We start from the raw sequence: 21492 nt of genomic DNA on the forward strand, positions 1-21492 counted from the left end.
GGTCACGTCATGGCATCAGGCTGAATGCAGCTGCGTTGAAGCATGAATGCAGAGCAGAAAAACCCTCCTGTTTCACCCTATGGCCACTAGGGGCCATTCTGAGCTTGTGCTTTTGCAGTTTCTCTGATTATATTTCTGAACTGAGATTCATTTGGGAAACGTAGCATAATAATGAATGTTGAGGGTGTATTCGAATTGTGTGTGAGCATAAAAATCCGATACTGGACTATTTTAAAACTACTGCCAAGCTAACCCAGAGACAAGATACCTAAACCTACCTTTCCACCCTAAAAAGCATCATACCACCAGGGTTCAAAATGCCAGTGAGAGGTTATGCTACATTTTTATTGATGAGTCATCCTTTAGTCAGTCCGTGCTCCTTTAATATGGCAGGTTTGCACTGACAGCTGTTGTATGCTCTTCATCATATCCTCACAATACATGTAACAGAAGCTCCACCCTTGGAGTTTGAGTCTGAGCTGCTGTGGAACAGGCAATCTGGACCACATTCAGTGACATTTGTTTTTTTCCTGGCTACAGTCTCAAACATTTATATATAAGATATATGCAGTTACTTGGCTTTCCAGTCGCTTTTCATAGTAAATTGATACTGATATATAATAAGTATGAAACTACTTATTGATACTTTCTTACATTTTTTTTATTATACAGAGGAATTACTAACTTTTCACACGTGCTCACCAGTTTTTTTGAGCAAAAAATGATTCATCCCAATTTAGCTGTGCATCAATGGATGGCGAAGTGTTTTCAAAACTTTATGTATAACATTTTTGTCTATTGAGGGACGAAGTATCTGAGTTCTGTGCTTCAGCTTCATTACAACACTGAAACATACACATTGGTGTCACCTTCACCCATTACCAACAGAGTAACACAGTGCTAACGAATGACATTAGCTAAGCCAATATACAACCCTTGTCTTCAGGGTAGAGAAGTATTTAAGGGTTTTGTAATCCAGCACCCATATCAAGCTACTCAGTCTGATTCTGGATTCAGCACATTGAGGCCCTGTTCCCACACACAGCTAGTCTGCCACAAAGTCCAGAACATGTTCTCTCATATAACCAACACACCCTAGGACCAGTCCTCACCCAAGGCCTCTTCTTTCTTCTCTGTTTTCCATTCCATGAATGGCATCTTTGTCCCTACAGATTCAGACTAGCATGTGAACCCCCCCACCCTTACCTTCTCCCAGTGCCCTCCCCAAACCTAACCCTCTCCCCTCGTCATCGCCTTGCACAGGGACACCCAGAGTAGGCATGTCTAATCCTTACCCAAAGTGTAGCTAAAACCCCAGAGCTCTGCCATCATAATAGGCGCTCAGTGTCGGAGGCACAGGCTCTGTAAATCCTGTATAAAAGTTGCTCTCTATCCCTTCTCGAGTCCCTGCTTTTCCTCTCCCTTCTCTCCAAGTAGGCCCACATCATTTCTGCTTGAGTGGTCTTCATGCTTATTCAGCAGCAGCCTCAATAATGTTGCGAAATGTTGCAAACTACCTCTGGTTGGAGAAACAAATCAGAGATATGACCAAATGACACTGTGGATCTATGTGATCTGTATGGCTATAGTTGGTAGTACAGTAAACAATACTGACAAATTCCTATGGATTTAACTTGAACTTTTAAATAAAAGCAATATCAAAAGATACTGAGTCAACATTGTTTACCCAAAACGTACTTTATGAACAATTGCACTCAAAACATGTTTTTCTGTCAAGGATTCCTCAATGAATGACTTTTCATTGTGGTTTTTAATGACGCTTAATTTTCTAGATACTTGTGCTTCACAGTTAACATTGTGCTTACTGCACTGTCAACAGCATCAGGGGGATTCTTCTTGGGGATAACATTATAAAATTGGTGCAATGCTCCACAAGAGGGCGCCTTTTCACATTGGCAGTGCATTTCTAAAGCTTCAAAGACTGCAGTGTTTTTGAAGCCATTTAGAGCAGCTGATCAGAGCCCATTCATGTCCTTTTCGTGTACTTATAAAGTATATTAAGATGTCTTCCTATTATTATTATTATTCTCTCCTGACTTCTGTCTGACTTCCCAGTAACATTGCAAGTCCTTATATACAGTTTGCACCTTGTAACCAACCTATGGAATAGGATCCAGTGGGTTTTGCTTATTTGACACTTTCAAACCTTTAAGGAATTGTCTTTCAAAATGCAAATGCTTTTTCCTTAGCACAAGCCATTGCACCCACATTTTTCTGATACAGAGACCTGGACACCTTGCAGACCTCGGGAGCCTCCTTGGGATGGATGTGGCAGCAGGCCTCCCCCTGCTGCTCGGCTCGCCGGTGCCCTCTCCATGCATTCCAGGGAGCGCCGTACAGAGGGCCATTGTGCAGGCCGGCAGAGAGTACACAGAGGCAGCCCCGGCATTCACGCCCACAAGATCGCCTCAGGATGCCATGAATAGCGGCTGAGCCCCGCGGGGTGCTCCCCTCCTTCCGCCCTCTCTCCTCCACGGCTTCTGCTAGAGATCTCCTGCTTATTCTGTCTTCCCGTCCGTCGGACTTCATGTTTCCGACCTGGCCGTCGTGTGAAGAGGGGATGTGATTCCAAGACATGGCAATGAGGTCTTTGTGAGGATTTGATCTTACAAGTTTCCCATCACAGTCCTTACTATTACATGAACTACTCTAGTTGACAGGCAAGCCCAATACATCCCTCCGTTTGCTCTGTTTACCACAGCTCCTAGGTTGGGATGTATTTAGTGGGAGATTTTCAGCAACGGGATCATATTTCATCTCAATTCATTATGCAGGAGGAGGGAGTGGGAGCCAAGGGAAGTAGGAATAAAAGAAGATAAAGACACTTTGCGTAGTTCAATCCAGTGACATCCCTGTGCTGGTTTTGTATGAGCTTTGCCTCAGGCATGTCATGCTGCATTTGTCTAATATAGCTCTGCAGTGCTTCAGTGGTGAGAATGTTCCATCGCTACACCAGTTGGCACATTTTGGTCTCACTCCTAATACTTTAAAGTAATTGATAACCAATGCTTTGTAAAGATGGCACACGGTCAACTTTCTTCTTGATATCTCAGTTCTCAGTTACAGTCTTAAGTCCTACTTTTCACGTGAATTAGTGTCTCTAATTTACCCTTCGTGTGTTTGTGACTAACATTACATTCAGACTGTATTCTGAATTACGCCCAAAGGTTCCTAACAGCCTGTGTATCACCACAATTTTGAATGGAGGGAATTTTTACTAAACTTTAAACCTTCATGAATTTCTGGGCATCCTTAGAAGAAGCACAATCGGGCTCTAAGCTGGTGCTGTTAATGGCAATCAGGCAACCCAACCTGTTGTATAATTCCAAGAATAATCCAAAATTACAGAAATAACGTGGAAGAGGAATGGATGATTATGTTGTGAACACGAGTTCTATCTGTCTGTTTATAGCTTAGCAGGACAGTGCTCTGTGCCCATGGCCAAACGGTCACCTGGTGAAATCCCAAGGCTGGCGGAGTGATGTCACTGTCGGCCCCTTGAGCAACACGTTCAGCCACCGTTGCTCCTAGCATCAGTGCTCTGTATCTGTGAGTCGGAGGTCACTAGTTCAAATCCCAAGGCTGGCAGAGTGATGTCACAGTCGGCCCCTTGACTAACACCTTCCGCCCCTATTGCACCAGGGTTGCTGGCAGGCTGAGTGCTCTGACTGCTCAGCAGTGTATGTGCCTGTGTGTCTCACGGAGAGCCATATGGGATATGCTAAACCTACCCAGTCTCCCTCTGGCAATGAATGAAGCATCATTATTCTGTCTAGGTGTACGTTTTTTTTATCTTGTCTGTTTTTCCTGGGAACAAAGAATAATTTGTCTTTTGATTCTTTATTGACTATGAGAAGTACTAATGCACGGTGACACAGATCTACCACAACAAAGAGTATAGTATTGTCACAGGGCTTTCCATTTCACATGGCACCTCAAAGAAGCTTACAATTGTGTACTCAGCCAACAACATACAGCTACATTCTCTGTGCTTAGGAAGAACAGGGCTACAGCCAGGGAAGCTGCTCATACAAGCCGGCAAAATGCCGAAATGCCATTTACTTATGGAACCTCTGGCTGAATTTGGCCATTCTTGGTTTGTTAATGGAAGACGGTTTAAGAATGTTTACTAAGTTCCAGCAATGCCTACTGGGAAATAAGCTACCTGATGTGTGTGTGTGAAGGGAGAGTAACAGACGGAATTATGGCTGGTATAGGAGGAAATTTGTGCTTGAGACACAGAAAATGCTTGTTGCTGAGTCTGAGAGAGGAATGTGTGAATATACACATGTACCAAACAGTTACTGTGTATGCAGCTTTTTGGTACAACTTGGCACCGGCTTTGCTTAATATCTAGTTTTAAACCATATAAACTTCCAATTTCAATTAACTTCATATCATTTTAAAACAGCTCTGAACATATATATAGATCCACTGTAGTTGTGCCAGGATGATTCAATGCTTGGTTTATATGAATTTCACATTTGATTCATACCTGCTTATCTTGAACATTGCTAAATACTTAAATTTTTTTTTGCATGTCAAAGCCATTCCTGAAAGCTCATTCCAGTATGCAGGAGACCAGATTCCAATATTCAGCTGCTTGGTTACCTTTCACCCTCTTATGTAATTGACTAACTATATGTCACTTTTTGGTCAAGTAGAAGGAGACGTAAGGATAACATGAACAAAAAAACACAAACGTGTAAAGATACATTATATTTGTACAGAAATTTTACTCAACCTAATTTTACTCATCCAGCCTCTTTTGTTACCCTTAAGTGAGGTACTTCTCCTGTCAAATTTTTAAAACCACTGACAGCTGTTAAATATTTAGAAACTGTATAGATATTCCTTTTTCATTTCATAGAATTGTGTGAATGTCAATGTATTGAATTTCTAATGAACTGCTCAGCAAGAGTCTGAATTCCCGGCCTTTCAATGGGCTATCCCTAGTGTGATTTCGATGGGCTATCCCTAGTGTGATTTCGATGGGCTATCCCTAGTGTGATTTCGATGGGCTATCCCTAGTGTGATTTCGATGGGCTATCCCTAGTGTGATTTCGATGGGCTATCCCTTGTGTGATTTCGATGGGCTATCCCTAGTGTGATTTCGATGGGCTATCCCTTGTGTGATTTCGATGGGCTATCCCTAGTGTGATTTCGATGGGCTATCCCTTGGGTGATTTAGATGGGCTATCTCTTGTGTGATTTCGATGGAACTCCTTCTAATGAGCTCAGAATCTGGTGGTCCCACGGACGTGTGACATTTTGGAGAAATTCTGGGTGACAGTACCATTACACTTTTGTTAGCTCAGCTGCGGCATGGAGCAGGACCGAGGGTGGTGTTGTTGCCTGGACAGGGGGCCGCACCAGATGGGATGCTAATAGTGTGCTCTGCACCCAGAAGCTCACGGCCATCATCACAAGGCAAAATCCTTTATTTGCTCTCACTCTGGGGTCCTTTTGTAGCCCATATGGGGCATTTCCATTGCAGTCTATTTCAAAGCATGAAGAAAAATGTATTAATTTTGCTGTCATCTGACATTTATGGTTATGGCAAACCCATTTAATGAATATAGGATCATCTTGCCCTGTTTAATGTGCAACTTCTCAGGTAGTAATTTTATTATCATCAATTCAATTTGCACAAAAATAGGAGAACACAGTCACTATCACCCATGACGGCTCTGAATCATGGTTATTTACTATTGACAAATCTACCCAGCATTCTAGCCTCCTGGTACGGTGGTTCCTGGCCCACACTGGTTGAGCGCGAACACGATGCCTCACAGGCCAGTTTACTCTGCGTTTCATGGAATGGTGCTCCCAGTCTTAACCCCTTCATGACCAGAACCAAAGTTCTCCAATAACTGTTTTGGAGGATTTACACAGATTCAGCCCTAAAAGGAATCAGCCAGTCAAAGGTGAGCTTGGCTGAACATTGGGTAATATAGATAACAAGCAAAGTGTAGACATGACAAGGCTTTTAAGAATAAAAGCAAAGAGGGTTACAGTACATCTACAGTTACAGTTTTGTAAGCTGGCTTATACCAGCAGATTCATACCAGCATTAAAGGCCAATCTGTGTCCAAATGTCATTTGTGTCTGACCATGATAATATGTGCAATGAACTGGAGTCCCAGTCACCAGCGTAGGTAACAGACCATGCGGCTGGCCCCATTATGACCGCTGCTGCATGACTGATTATGAAACGGACCAACCAGACGACACTGCTGTCGAATTCCCCTTCAGGATATATATGCTTGTTACTCTGTGCTCATTAGGCTGCCAAAGCAACGTCTTACTCTTTTGTGCTAAACAAACGCAATTTAATTCTCAACTTCACGTTTGGATATAAGATTCATAGGAACGCTACTGTCAATAAGTGAACACGACCTTAATTACAGTGGATTGACAGCACTAAGTAAAATGGAAATCTCATCCTTGCATCTTTTTTTTGGGAAAAAAAATAAAAGCACAAATCACCGCACAACTAACCAACACAACTGAATAGTGGTGGCGCGTGCTTGCACTTAAATCAGTTAGAAATCTGTCAGAATTTATAGGCATGAAATGGCAATAGAAGAAGTCATAATAATTTCCCTATACTAAAAATGCAACACAGTTCTTGAGTGATTATGCGGTTTCATCGGATCAAAATTGTAGAGCTTTAGCACTGCGTCAAACGTCCGCGCCTAGCTCATTATAATTCTGTTTTATTTATGCCCGTGCCGCTGTCGGATTTTAGCTTTGTCGAAATCAAGTTTTCACATCACTACTTGTAACATATTGGGCATTTTGCATCTTCTGCCCGTTTCCAATTCCGAATTTTTCTCCAGTTGATTTCTATATATCTATAGGCCTATATCCCCATTCTCATACAGGCTGCATTTTTAAGTTAAAAAGTCAGAAAGGTCCATCATTGCTTAGCGATGAAACTACTGAGCCGACCTTCAATACTGAGCCGGAGGTGCGCGACTAAGAGCGAACCTTGGGAGAGAGAGGCAAGTAGGGGGTGGAAGCTCGTGTTTCAGCTTTGCTGGGGGTCGGAGTGCCTGTTCTGGGGGAATATCCGAAGATCCATTGGAGACAGATCCGACATAAAACCTCAGTACCTGACCTGGTGCGGTGGGTGCTGAGCGTTTACGGGGGCCTGCTATTGGATTCCCCATCAGTTTTGGAAGGTTGACTTATGGTGCGGTAGTCAAAGGGGACACAAGAGCCGCGTCTGCTCCCTCACCTTTGGCTTCTTCTTTCCCCCGAAGACCTTGCATGTCTAATTTTCAGACATGTTCAGCTTTGCGGATTCCAGGACTTTTCTGCTCGTTGCAGCAGCCCAGATATTTTTATTAGCCTTTGTGAAATGTCAAGAAGACCGTAAGTTGCACGTTTTCTCAATTTTAACAATTGTAACAATGGTTGGCGACATTTTTTTATTTTACACATAGTTGATATGATGCAGATACATTTGCCACATATACATAACGAAATCTTAAACGTGTACTCTAATATAATGATGCATTTCTTTAGTTTATTGGATATGTAACTTTCAGATGTTAGGCATTTATTACATGGATATTTCATCAATCATTTATTTAATATTTTAACTTCTCGATTGTCGTTCTATATGTTCTGCTTCTGTATTTTGAGTTATATTTGGTTAATGTACAGTCTACTGTTTAATGTATTGATTTTTGTGTTTTATATTGTAAATCATATTGGCTATATCTATAAAATTATTTCTCAAAACTTCGCATTTCCACTGCACTGGCCAGTATTTAATCGTGTTGCATTGAGTACCATTTACGATTTTGGCCACTGCGCATGTGCTGTACGCAAGGCTACAGGTATGCAGTCCAGGGACGTTTGAAATAATCATTGTTCGGCGTCCGATATTGCTTTCATGTTTTATATAATTAATTTATTAAGGGTTTTGCCTTGTTTTGCTTTGCAGGTATGATTGTTGATCACCAGTAGTTGATACTAAGTTTTTTTCCATTAAATGTAATAATAGAAATGCAAATAATATATCGTAATTTTCCAGCACTTAGAATGATAGTTTGTTGGTTGTTAGTTGTAGGAAATGCATGCAGGTTTATGAATCGGGCGTTTTATTGACGGTAGGATGTGTAGACGGTTTCACTGCTAACTCCTATAAAGTCGGAAACACAGATGCTATGTAAAAGTAGTTTTAGAGTTTAAGGCTGTATCCGTCCATCAAAATATATAATTTATGTAAGGGCAACAATGTTTAAACAATACAAGAAAACGCAAATTACCGAGACCCCGAACACGATAAGCTGTTAGAAGGTGAATACTTGTAAAACACGAATGCTGGTGGCTGTGCTAAAGAGCGAATGCGATGACAAATACGGCTGTGTGACTGCGACAGTAACAGCAAATGCATTATTTATACTCTTCGTTTTGGCGGTTAAAAAGGAAACCCAAGTGAAGCCGAAACTAATGACAAGTAACGCTAGAGTTGAATTTAAAAATAAGTACCTCCATGTGACCTCGGGATGCCAGGATCGAAGGGTGACAACCGACCATGAACCTTCATTTCAGATATTTAAGTCACTGGGGGGGGGGGGGGGGGGGGGTCGTGTAACTATTTGAACTGGCTATGGGTTCCAGTGAACTGTATAATCGATATATTAAACACTTACGATGATTTATCGCCCGCTCTGCTTCACGTACACAAGAGACCAGGCAAGAAGTAACTTATTAATATATGATTTTTAATTGGAAATTACTAAATTTAAACAAACATACACAATTAACGTACATAGTGCTCTATTATGCATTTGAACATTTATCTTACGTCATTACTGATACTATTAAATGGCAGTTAATCTTATTTGTAGAGGAGAAAAAACTATATGAAGCAGATTTCGCAGTCGCTGCGGTCCCCAGGGTTGCCCATGCTATAGGCCCGGAGGGTGAGCGCATCGCGACAGCCTGATCTTACTCTAGCGGTAATCTGAGCATCGCTCTGATGCTTGCTTTGGACGTATTTAGACAGCAACTTGTAGGTCGCAAATGCGATACATTCCTATAGAATTCAATGATGCAGTTGTCACCGATGGCTGTAATAAGTCATTTAAGTCTTTCATAATCTAAGTGTATTGTTTTACGAAAGTGTTGCAAGACAATATATTTAAGTAAGTGCATTCTCTTGACGTAACATTACAGAAAAAAGTGTGTTTTCAACCCATACAGCCAGATAGGCCGATGTGTCCTTGATAGTTTTCTCAAATAAGCTCAGTTTTAAGGGGAAGTTTTGTATTTTTTTAAGCAAAAACTAGAAGCTGAGGTAAATATGGTGCTCATTTTTCATTTGCTATTGGGTGGTCTTTGCAAGAAAAATCACAAGCTTTGCACATGTTTATGGGATGGCAGGGGAGTGACCTTGATCAAAACTCTTTAGTCGTCAGACAGATTTTGATATCACTAAACTCTGGTAACTGCTATTTTGCAAGCAGCTTTATTGAGGAACCTAAAGACAATTTATGACAATTTGCAAAGTGGGCTGTCTACAGTTTCAGTTGGGTGAATTTGAATATTATTAGTTGAAATTAAAATCATTATTAATTATTATGTACTAATAATTACATAGTAATTATTTTTGTATGCTGTTTGGCACATTGACGCTCCCTTTACTTCGCTTGTATTCCTGTAAACCTGCTAACATGTGACTATAGTGAGTCTGAGAATCATGCATGTTATTGGGAATCATGCAGGCTTCTTAACTTGGCCCCCCCTCGCCCCCCCAACATCTGACTTCTGTCTACTTCTGTGTGCCTGACCTCCTCCCCCCCCCCCACTCTCCTTTCCACACAGAAGAATCTTGGAGTTGTATCCAAGATGGGCAGCACTATAATGACAAGGATGTGTGGAAGCCTCAGGCATGTCGCATCTGTGTGTGTGACACTGGGAATATCCTGTGTGATGAGATTATCTGCGAGGAGCTAAAAGACTGTCCAAACCCGGAAATCCCATTCGGAGAGTGCTGCCCCATCTGCCCTGCTGACCACAGCACCCCCATTGGTTGTAATTTATTTATTTACACTATTATAAATAAATTACCGTGTTGCTCCTGTTTGGCTTTTATTCTTTTTTTTGCTGAGAAACAGCAGCATGTCTACAGACCTGTAAATGTCCCATCTCCATTAAATGGGAGGTGTGGCTTCTGTTTTGCAAAAAAAAATAAATAATAACAAACAGGAGATGAAGACAAACACGATTTAACCAGATGCTTTTTTATCATGGAACGCAAACTTCCAGCTTTATGTTCTGCATGTTGTGTATGTGTGCTGAATGAATTATACATTTATGCAGTTGGAAATTTCGGTCCTCATCATCTAGGCACAAACCAGAAAGGTAAAACTTTCTAGCCAAATCGTACCTCATGCTTGATCATGGCACGTGGCAGCCCTGATGTCTTCCTGTCTGGATACTGCTATTTTGACCCCAAATAACAACTTAAGGCAAAGTAACTTTGAAATTGTAATTGTTTTGATAGCAAAATACACACAAATGTAGCAAGAGCAAATTTTTTATTAAAAAAGGTTAACTCTTAAGTGAATACCCAGTTTCCATTGAGAGCTTCATTAATCTAGATTCAGAAGTATTGATTGAAGAATAATCTTGCAAAATCTACAACAGGGGATGAAAAATACTTTACCTCCAGTGACCAAACTACATGTGCTAACAAATCACTAAAGTGCTACAGTCTCTAGCTTTTTGTATAGTACAGTTTGAGCTTACTCTTTGCAAGCAAAGATGGCGGTTCTAGCCTGTGTGTACGAATGACCCCAGTGACCTCATTCTGCATGTCTGCCTTGTCATGTGACCACCGTGACCCTGTACCCCCATGTCTTGTCCAATGGCTTTGCCAGTAGATGGCACCCTACTCTGCAACAAGACTTCTGTCTTTTCCTCTTCACACTATCGTGAAGCATCTTGGAGTCCTGGGATATTTATTATTTTGTCCATTTCCTTTTGGTATAATTAGATGATGCCATCAGACTATTATTCATGCAGCAATGCATTTTCCAGTGTTTTTTTATTTAAATAAACTTTATATAACAGTGTGTCTATTTATCCTAATATTTGTGTCTTTTTTTTCCTTTCGATTTTTATTCTAAAAACAGGGCCAGTCGGTGGTAAGGTGAGTCAGTTTATATGAGAAGGTTTTGATGTTTCTACATAAAAATCAGGTATATTTTTAATAGACATAATTAATGTAAGATTGCACGACTTCAAATTCAGCACTATTTCTCTACATTATTTTATCATATAAAGCCTATGATTTTGGCACACATTTTAAATGATAAAAGCCTATTTTCGACATTTTATTTTCATAAACGATCGTATTATTTAGGACATTTATGATTTGGTATCTATTTCATACTTTTATTCTCGTATTTCCAGAGGTTTTATGAGGCTTTTTAATTCTAGCTTTGTTTTATATTTTAATAGTAAACCAGATTATTTTAATTTACACCCTGTCTGTACCTTGCATCTGCATTTATGTGTTTCTATGACAGTTAAATTCTAGTTAAAATCTATGTATCATTTAAGAACTTAGTTTGAAGTTGTCCAATTAGGGGTGTTTAGTTTACCGACTGTGGCAGAAAGTGTTACTGGGTACCAAAGCATGAAGCCCCCTCACTCAGGCAGTGAGGGATGCAGTGGGGGGGGTGCCTTCGCTGTTCCTGTGAAATGTGCCCTGATTCTTTTGCACTCTTCTTCTGTATGTTTTTACAGGTGGTGGATGGAGTAGCAGGCCCCATGGTAAGTTGTTGACGAGCTCTTACTGAGGAATAGTCTCTTTAATTAATAGTAATGGTTAACTCTACCCAGAGTTGAACATTTCAGGTCCAGAAGGAAAATAATCCAGAGTAGGATTTTGTTTCGGCCAACCGATTGAGTTGCAGTCACAAAGTACTCATCTGGTTGGTGGACCTGAAATGTCCTCCACTGACACTCTGCTGTACTTTATTGTTTAACGTAAATTTTTTGGTTTTAGAAAGCTATGAACTTTTACTGTTCAGGCGATGGCAAGCTTAGTTTGTTCATTGTCATTAAGGTTAAACAGTGTGGTGTTTTAAGTAAACCAAAGCACTGTGTTCCACTGAAGTGTTCATTATATTTATTGTTGGTCTTTCAGGGACCCCCTGGGGAGCAGGGACCACGAGGAATGAGGGGTGAAAAGGGGGACAGGGTAGGATATGATCACAAGCATTGGGCTTCAGCATCTCAGAGTTGCCATTCTAGTGTAATTGTGACTTTCAGCTCACAGCAGCTGATACAATGGCGACTGTACAGAAGGCTAAATGAACCCCTCAGCTTGTGCATGCATGCAGAGCATCTTTATAATAACTGCTGAGCAATTAACAGTTCTGTCTTGTCAAAGATTGTATTTCCTGTGTACTTTCCATGCCCCAGTTCTATAGATTAGTTTTGTTTTCAAAATGAAGAATGATCAAGCCTTAATCATTGACCCAAACCCTACACCGCAACGTAAAGAGATGGTAAAGCGTCAAAACATAATTAACAATAGTTAATGTCTGACTGTTGATTGCATGCATCCAGTGCTGCTAGGTCAGCAGTGATCTTTCATGGAATGGAGCCATGCTTTTTCAAGTGAATCATGACTCATTCATCATTCACATAAAGGCTTGAAGTGTCCTTGTGACAACAAAGGTTTGAAAGGCATGTTACTAGCTAGGAATATTACTCTGTGATCAGTCTACTCTCAATGTCATGTTAAAATCAGGTAGATGAATAAATTGACATAAATGTTTGTGTGTGTGTGTGTGATAGAGAGAGAGAGAGAGAGAAAGAAAGAGAGAGTTTTTATAGATAATATTTGGGGACCACAATGTCCCCAAAGTGTGGTTATACCTGAAACTTCCTTACTTTTTGGGACATTTTAGGTATCCATTTGTATAACCTCAGTTTTATAAAAATCTGTGAATGCAGTCAAAAGGGTGAAAATACTAAAAGTATTGTAATTGTTTTGGTTACTTATAGTAAAGGGTAGGACTGGATAGGGGTTAATGGTGTCATGATTGGGCTTAGGGCATATCCCATAGAAATTAATGGAAGGTCCCTACTTATCTGGGTACGCCAACGTGTCTGTATGTGTGTGTTTGTGTGTGTTTTGTGCACGTGTTAGTGTGCACGTGTTTGTGCACGTGTTAGTGTGCACGTGTTTATGCGTGTTTGTGCACGTGTTTGTGCGTATGTGCACATGATGTTTCTTTGGATTGTACCAGTTTGTTTAGATGTCTTTTTTCCTCGTTCCTCTCAGGGTAATCCTGGCCCCCCAGGTAGAGATGGTGAACCTGGCATCCCCGGAAAGCACGGCCCCCCTGGCCCTCCAGGCCCCCCAGGCCTTGGTGGAGTAAGTATGAGCAATAACTTTAGCTTAATTCTGTTTTTTTTTTTTTTTGCCATAATTGCTAATTCCTGCTTTCTGCTGTAGAACTTTGCTGCCCAGATGGCAGGTGGATTTGATGAGAAAGCTGGTGGAGCTCAGATGGGTGTCATGCAAGGCCCAATGGTAAGTGGGAATGGGTTAGTCTAAGGGTGCGATCAGATACGAAATCATGCACATTGTGAATATATGTAATGCAGTTGTAAACTGATGACTTTACGGTAATGGGGAAAGAAATATCTGTAAGTAAACCTATTGACATCTTGTGGACGAAATAAGCAACTGCAGCTGTCTGGCCCACAGGATTCATTAGCAGATATAAATTGCCTATGTTGCAATTTTGCAATAGCATCTATCGGTGCTGGTCAAAGCCCATTTGTAGCTAAGGGGATTATGCAAAACTTTGGGGAGGTGGGGGGTCGGACAGGGGTTACTGAAAAGATGCCACCTGCCCATTTCACCTAGTGGGTTGACTGGCACTGCCCAAAATGACCTTCTTACAGACAGGAACAGAATAGGCAAGAATAAGTCTGTGTATGAAAGATGCATTTTAATTTAGAGTTTAATCGAAACTCCTATTGTAAATAAACTTTTCCTTATAATGAAGTTTTAATGGGTCTGAATTGAGATGTAAAGATTTTAAAATGAATGTAATTTTTAAAATAACAATTTTAGGACCAAGCTGATTTTAGAAGGGGTTTTAAGAGGTATTAAGAGCTCAGTCCTCATCCCTTTCTGTACTGACACACATGCCATCATCGTTTTTTATTATATATCTTCTCTCCACCTTTCTTCCTTCCATAGGGCCCGATGGGTCCTCGTGGTCCTCCCGGCCCCCCCGGCCCTCCAGTGAGTCCTTCACCCTTTCACTCCTGTAAACACCAAGAGAACACTGAATGAATTCATGGGAGCACTTGGACACCAACGTGCTTTTTCCTGCACCGCAAGGTCACACACAAGAGTGCACACTTGTTCCTGTTAAATCCCACTGGGGATCTTGGAGCTCCGGCGTTTTGAAAGTGTCAGATGTTTTGCCAGGTCACTCAGAAAGAGGCTTTTTTATATCTGATCACCAAACCGGTAACAGCTGTGCTGTTATCTTTAACCATAACGGTCTTTAACCCTTTTGGTGAAAAATGACCTTTTCATGCAAAGTAGTCTTGATATCCGTGTTTGTCAGCTGCTCATATTTTCTTCAGACTGTAACCCTGCATCATACATTTTGTAGGGCCCACAAGGTTTCCAAGGCAACCCCGGAGAGTCTGGAGAATCTGGAGCAACGGTCAGTACTGCTTAGTGTTGCAGTGACACACAGTGACACAAAGGGCACCTCGGGTAATTAAAAAGACCACCCACCACATCTGTCCAGAGCAGCACTCAATTCCATGGTGAATTCTGATAGACATTTTGATCAAAATGCATTTTTACCACAGACGCTGTATTTAAAAAACAGCCTACAGTGTTTATTTTCTCAGTCAAGTCATTCTGCCTTGGACCCAGACAAGTGGACCCATTGCCATGGACACATTTGTCAGTGTATAGATAGGTTGATAATTCCTGGTCCCCTGTAACATCCATTTACTGCAAATGCATTGATATATAATACTGGCTTATTATATCATTATTATTATTATAAACCTAATGTTACAGTCTAATTAAGAGAACTTTTTATAGCAACCATTTTTCCACAATGGTGGAGATGAGTGTAGGATGTATAAATTCTGCATGATCAGCATAAATATACACAGGAAGTGAAGGCAATGAGAGTCAATGTGCTGAGTTTGATTACTGTAATTATAGAACCTTGGACTTCACTGATCCCAGACCAGCTGAACAATTTAACACACTCGGCTCCTATGAATACCATGTGACCATGTGAATAAAACCATGCCGTGGAACATTCCAGAGAAAGATGCCTTAAATTACATATTTTACATTCACCTTGTTCCTTTTTCAAATGATTTTGAATGTTCATAGGGCAAAGCTGTCTCTGTTAACATTATTTATGTATTAACAGGATAGACCTGATAAACACCACAAAAGTAAAGTCTTGTTGAGTGTTTGACTCCACAGTGTTGGCTTATTTTTCACAGGGTCCAATGGGCCCCCGAGGTGCCCCAGGACCCTCAGGCAAAGCAGGAGATAATGTAAGTATTACTAACATCAGTATTCATGTTCATTGTTTATGTGTAACATTAACATCTTTTCAATGACTGTCATCTCCACTATGCATATGAACCTGTCATAGTCAGAAAGGAGTGAAAATGGGTTATATATATATATATTTTTTTTTATTTGCTATGAATTTATTGTCCTCATCAATGACATTGTGCTTTCTTCATTCCTCTGGATCGCTGAAAGTTTTTTACTGATGACTACATCAGTAACGATGACTACAATTGTTGTATCCATAATTCATTTGTAGTGCTGTGTAGGTGGAAATGCAACAATATTGCATGTTATATGTTCTTAGATGAAACAACATATGTGTTTTATTCCCCAAGCATGTGTCACCCTGTTTAATATTATTAGAATTATTTTGCATCCATCCATCCATCCATCCATCCATGTATTCTTTTGTTATTTATTTACTTATTTACTTGAAAGTCAGACAGTAAGTGTACTAAGCACAATCCCACTGGGGGGCGCCACATAGTAGCACTTCTTCAATAAAAGAAATATTGCAGCAGCACATGCAGCAATATTACTAATAATCATCATCAAGCAAATATTTGATGTGGTCACATGAAGTATTTCTCATTGAATCTTCAAACTTTTGCCAGATAACATTTTACTGTAATTACAGATTTTACTGTAATTTTTAAGTTGTCAGTGATGCTGAGATGAAACTCATTTCTCTTGTAGGGAGATCCTGGCAAACCTGGAAAAGCAGGAGAACGTGGACCCCCTGGTCCCCAGGTAATGTGTGTCTAATGTATTATGCAAGATAATTAAGTCAATTAGATACAAAAAAAATACGTTTTCTACATAATTATGGAATGGGTCTTTATAGCATACATTGCTGGCCTGAATAGTAGAAAGACACAATTTTAACTTCCCCATAAAGCCCAATTTTTTAGGCATTTCCCCCTGCATATTAATGAATATGCAAATAATAGTTTGCACCTAAGTAATCCTATTGTTGTATAGAGACAATTTTAAAGTCTCCTTAAACTCTAAAAATATTTGGGCTTCTTTCAGCCAGGCTGACAGATCCATCTCTCTGTTAGCATTGGTGAATGTTGCTGTGATAATGTCTAATAACAGTGCTGCATCAATGACCTCATGCAATACGTCCCCGGTCGTGTCTCAAATCTCATGATTTGGACAGTGTGACTCGGCACTTAGCCATCTCTCCTATTTGACTCTCCCTGCCGGCCCCTGGAGGATGGGCTCCCCCTTTGAGTCTGGTCCCTCCCAAGGTTTCTTCCTTCTTGGGAGTTTTTCCTTGCCACTGTTGCCTATGACTTCCTCACTGGGGGCTTTGGGCGGGAGATGCTGTAAAGCGCTTTAAGACGATGTAATGTTGTGATGATGCGCTACACAAAAATAAATTTGTTTGTTGTAAGTCACCTAAGCCCTGCCATTGAACACATTCTTCCTGCTCTTACATCCTCCCATATCTTTACCACTTTCCACTTCCTTACTTTCACTTTCTCCATCAGTTTTTCATTTCCATGTCTTGACCTTTAGGGAGCACGAGGATTTCCGGGAACTCCTGGGCTTCCTGGCATCAAGGGACACAGAGTAAGTCCCCGCACTGTGGTTCCTTAAAAGAAGGCGTCACATCTAATGATTACTTTTGTTTTAAAATGGCATGTATCCATTAACCAGCTGAAATGTAGCGATTGGACACAGGACAGTTCAGTAATGGTCTGTTTCTGTTTTCTCGCAGGGTCACCCAGGCATTGACGGTGCCAAAGGGGAAGGTGGCGCTGCAGGAGCCAAGGTGTAACGCTGCTCCGTCACGCTCCTGCCACCTGCCTGATCTACTCTGTTGCTCCTCATCCCTGATATACCCACAGACTTCCAGTACTCCTTGTTTTAAATGTAGTTAACTCTGGTCTGTGAACTCATGTATATAGAATCTCTTACGCTCGCTAATCATGATTTCTTTCACTGTGTTCACAGGCTTATTAATCAATGTTCCTTAATATCGAAGTTGTACATGATGAAGTCGTTATTATAAATATTATACAAAGTCCTTAATCTCCCTTCTCACTGGACTTTGCTTCCTTTAATGTCACCAGGGTGAGACTGGTGCTCCTGGTGAGAATGGTTCCTCTGGACCAATGGTAAGTGTACAGGCTTATTAGCTGGATGTAAAATGGAGCCCCAAAGGCCAGATATTCCATTCCACTTAAATATCTGAAAAATGCAATGGTCTATGTTTCACATCTATGTTTGTCAGAAAACAGTTCAAATAAAACCGTGTGTTTGCCTAAATGTAATGTCTCTTAAAATGTGTTTGGTCACAGCCACATGATTGTAGTGCTACTGAAAAAACAGCTGGCGATACAGTGATGGTTTTAGGAGTTATTTTTAAGGCATGGTTAGTAAATAATATATGCAGTACAACTCTGTACGTGGCAGTTCAAGTTGTTACTGTAGGTCTGTTGTGTTATTGTGCAGAGATTAATGTTCTGCCTTTAATCACTGTCTGTTCTCTGTGTCTGTAGGGTCCTCGTGGGCTTCCCGGTGAGAGAGGTCGACCTGGCGCTCTTGGTTCTGCTGTGAGTTTCATACATGCTCCTCATTCTTCTACACTCCTCTGATTTGCACCAAGCCATAGGCCGATGACAGGAGTGTGCTGACAGTTTGTAATAACATTTAAGCCTTGTTCACTGCAAGGCACTGCACACAATACCTTTGTATAATGACAATGAAGTTTCGGATTCAGCACCTTCCTCAGTCCTCCCCACTTACTCCTCCATGAAATCGGCATCAGTCTCACCAAGTCTTCGAACTTTTGCAGGCAGCTAATATTTTATTGTAATTACAAATGATGAAAGCATTTGACATGGTATTCAGCCTCTTAGATGGTGTGAGGCTTAAGAATGTTCTTTTGACACATGCAGGCGTTGTGTGCTCTGCTGTACTTCTTTGGTACTATTGGTTAACTTAAATACAGTTAATTTGCTGATGCTCTACACTGACCATAGACATTCAAGTTCCTGTTTTCCAGTGTTCTTGTGTAATGGCTGGTCTTCCTTGTCATCATTTTTTCTGCTTTTTAGGGAGCCCGTGGTAATGATGGACTGCCTGGCCCCGCTGGTCCTCCTGTATGTAATAATCCCATTTAATAATTCCATGTTCCATTCCCTTTTATATTGCAGTATTATCCGTAAATGCTACATATATGCTTTAATTGAAAGATCATTGAAGGAAGGATCATTCCAGCAGACAGACTATGCCCTCATTGTGATTGCTTCCACCAACATAGGGTCCGTCTGGTTCAGCTGGACCTCCAGGTTTTCCTGGTTCTTCGGGCGCTAAGGTCTGTATTTTCTTAGTACACTGTACAGCTTTTCAGAACATGCTATTTTTATTCGTTTTTGTGACTTGAAAGAACAAGCGAAGAAACAGAGTGAAAGCCTCTCAAGGCCACATTTTCCTTTTACTTTGTGATTAGAGGCACCGTCATTAGAAGTTTCGTGTTATTCCTCAGTCGAACACTGCTGCTCTTGTAAAGGCCTTGTTACCACAGCAACCTGTCAGAAAGATGTCTGGGCTGAATGAACACAAACCCGTTATATTCTCTGCAGAAGGCCGGTGTGGTATAGCTACTGCAACAGATGTAGTTCAGTATGCAAAGTTTATTTTGTATAATTTAAGATCATCTTTCAAGTTACCATAAGTGAATTACCTTTTTGTATGGTACTAGCACTGGGTGACTGAGCACAGAATGAACTGATTGTTTGGTAGAAGCCGGATGCTGTCACACAGCCCTAACGGCGCAGTGCTCTTACGGATGAATGAGTGTTGTGCCTGTTAACAGGGTGAAGCTGGCCCTATAGGGACTCGAGGGGCAGAAGGTCCACCGGGGTCCCGGGGAGAGGCAGGGACCCCAGGATCACCCGGCCCGGCTGGAGCATCTGTGAGTAACGTTTTTTGGAACTGCAAAGAACCAAAATCCATAGAACGCAAACCTGAACAAAGCCAGTGTGGACTGTGGACAGAAAAAATGCTTAAATAAGCAGGAAATTGCATAATAACGAACCAAAAATTTGATGAGATCAGCATGTAACTGTACAAGCCTGGTTTCTGGACTGTCAGGTGACCTGTGAGTTTGAGCTCTTTATGAAAAATCTGAATGTTCGTCATGATTGTATAAATTATGTAAGCTTGCAACTTGTTATGGATGGGAAACATACGGTTTAAACGTAAACGGGAAGGTTTAAGGTCCTCTTATGAAAGAAAGACATCAACTAATCTTTGTGATCATTAGTACAATGTCAGTATGAAACTAGACTAGTTTAGCATAAAAATATTAATGATAGGCTTTCAGTTCTACCAAAGGATTAGTCTCTGCCTTTTTCCTCCTAGGGTAACCCCGGTACTGATGGAATACCCGGAGCTAAAGGCTCTTCAGTAAGTATCCCTGTCTAAACCATGTGACAACAACATCTGTCTTATCTAGCACTTTATCTGAAGTTTATGTCAGATATTGATCGTAATAACAATATGATTGGCACATGCATTAGCTATGTTTATACTGAGTCACTTTTAACCAGTTACAAAGTATCAATAATGCTCTGTTTCTGTTTCCCATCTGCAGGGTGCCCCTGGTATTGCCGGGGCCCCTGGATTCCCTGGCCCCCGAGGGCCCCCAGGGCCACAGGGATCAACAGGAACTCTTGGACCCAAAGGACAGCATGTAAGGGCCAGTCTCCATGCTAGCTTTAAGAAGGAGATCAAAAAAATTATTTTTGGGAAGATGCTTACTGCATCATGTGTTTTATTTGTCCAGCAGTCATTTTAACCAAAAATGTTACTTGCTTCTAAAACTTCCAATTTTAAGATAAGATAAGATAAGATAAGATTGCCTTTATTAGTCCCACGGGTGGGAAATTTGTGTGTAAAAATTTTTTACAGTTTTCCATAGTTTGTCATTCTGAAGAATATATCATCTGTTATTGTGTACTTTGAACCTGCAACCTGATTAAACTATGGATCGTGAAAATCAAGTCATTTGAAAAAAGAATACATCACCTTGATCTTTAATGTAAAAATTTCCCTCTGGTTAGACGATACATATGTAATGAGCAATGTCTTGCATCCATTTAGGGTGACCCCGGTGTCCCAGGATTCAAGGGAGAAGCTGGACCCAAAGGAGAGCTTGTGAGTCATTTTCTTTTCTCATTTAACACATTCACTAAAACCATTTTCCACACATGTCCACTTGTTTGTTGGAAGGACGCATAGAGTGTTCAATGATGTGACATGTTTGCATTTCCCCTCCAGGGTCCTGTGGGTCCCCAAGGTGCCCCTGGTCCAGCAGGAGAGGAGGGCAAGAGAGGACCTAGAGGAGAACCTGGAGCAGCAGGTCCACTCGGACCTCACGGAGAGAGAGTGTGTACAGTGCCAACGTGTCTGCAAAAAATATTTTGTATAGATCTGTAATCTTTATCATAGCAACGCAGTGGTTGATGTACTTACAGGAATCTGTTATTTTGTGCTTCTGTGGAGAACTGGCCTTCATGCCTTACCAGAAATGACTACTCATGGCTACTCCCGATCCTCACATGCTTAAACATTTAAATAAATGTGTTTCTGTGTGTCTTATTGCTGCTTTGTCTCTCTTGTTCGTTCTAGGGTGCCCCTGGTAACCGTGGTTTCCCAGGTCAGGATGGTGTGGCAGGTGGTAAGGTGAGTAATGAAATAAAATACCTGATTAATGACTCGCCTGTAATACATTCCAGCCATTCTAGCTGTCGCCTGTCTACCAGCCTGTGGACTCTGCTGCTTCAATCACAGTCAGCTTACAAACTGCAGAAGAATGACCTTCTGTACTGTAATAGACC

General features: G+C 41.0%; 1 protein-coding gene across 1 annotated transcript in view; it reads left to right on the forward strand.

Moving 5' to 3' along the window:
* The first annotated feature begins 7112 nt into the window (after nt 1-7112).
* LOC125744623 (collagen alpha-1(II) chain-like) overlaps nt 7113-21492 on the forward strand; it is a 30056-nt gene continuing 15676 nt past the window's right edge. Inside the window, 23 exon segments of the mRNA XM_049016625.1 lie at nt 7113-7401; nt 9865-10071; nt 11178-11194; nt 11794-11820; nt 12197-12250; nt 13343-13435; nt 13517-13594; nt 14273-14317; nt 14697-14750; nt 15562-15615; nt 16334-16387; nt 17162-17215; nt 17364-17417; nt 17719-17763; nt 18148-18201; nt 18706-18750; nt 18912-18965; nt 19467-19565; nt 20015-20059; nt 20247-20345; nt 20756-20809; nt 20933-21040; nt 21284-21337. Of these exon segments, the coding sequence (XP_048872582.1) occupies nt 7314-7401; nt 9865-10071; nt 11178-11194; nt 11794-11820; nt 12197-12250; nt 13343-13435; nt 13517-13594; nt 14273-14317; nt 14697-14750; nt 15562-15615; nt 16334-16387; nt 17162-17215; nt 17364-17417; nt 17719-17763; nt 18148-18201; nt 18706-18750; nt 18912-18965; nt 19467-19565; nt 20015-20059; nt 20247-20345; nt 20756-20809; nt 20933-21040; nt 21284-21337 (1536 nt within the window). The 5' untranslated portion in view covers nt 7113-7313.

Source organism: Brienomyrus brachyistius, chromosome 6, assembly GCF_023856365.1.
Source record: "Brienomyrus brachyistius isolate T26 chromosome 6, BBRACH_0.4, whole genome shotgun sequence".
Lineage (NCBI taxonomy): Eukaryota > Metazoa > Chordata > Actinopteri > Osteoglossiformes > Mormyridae > Brienomyrus > Brienomyrus brachyistius.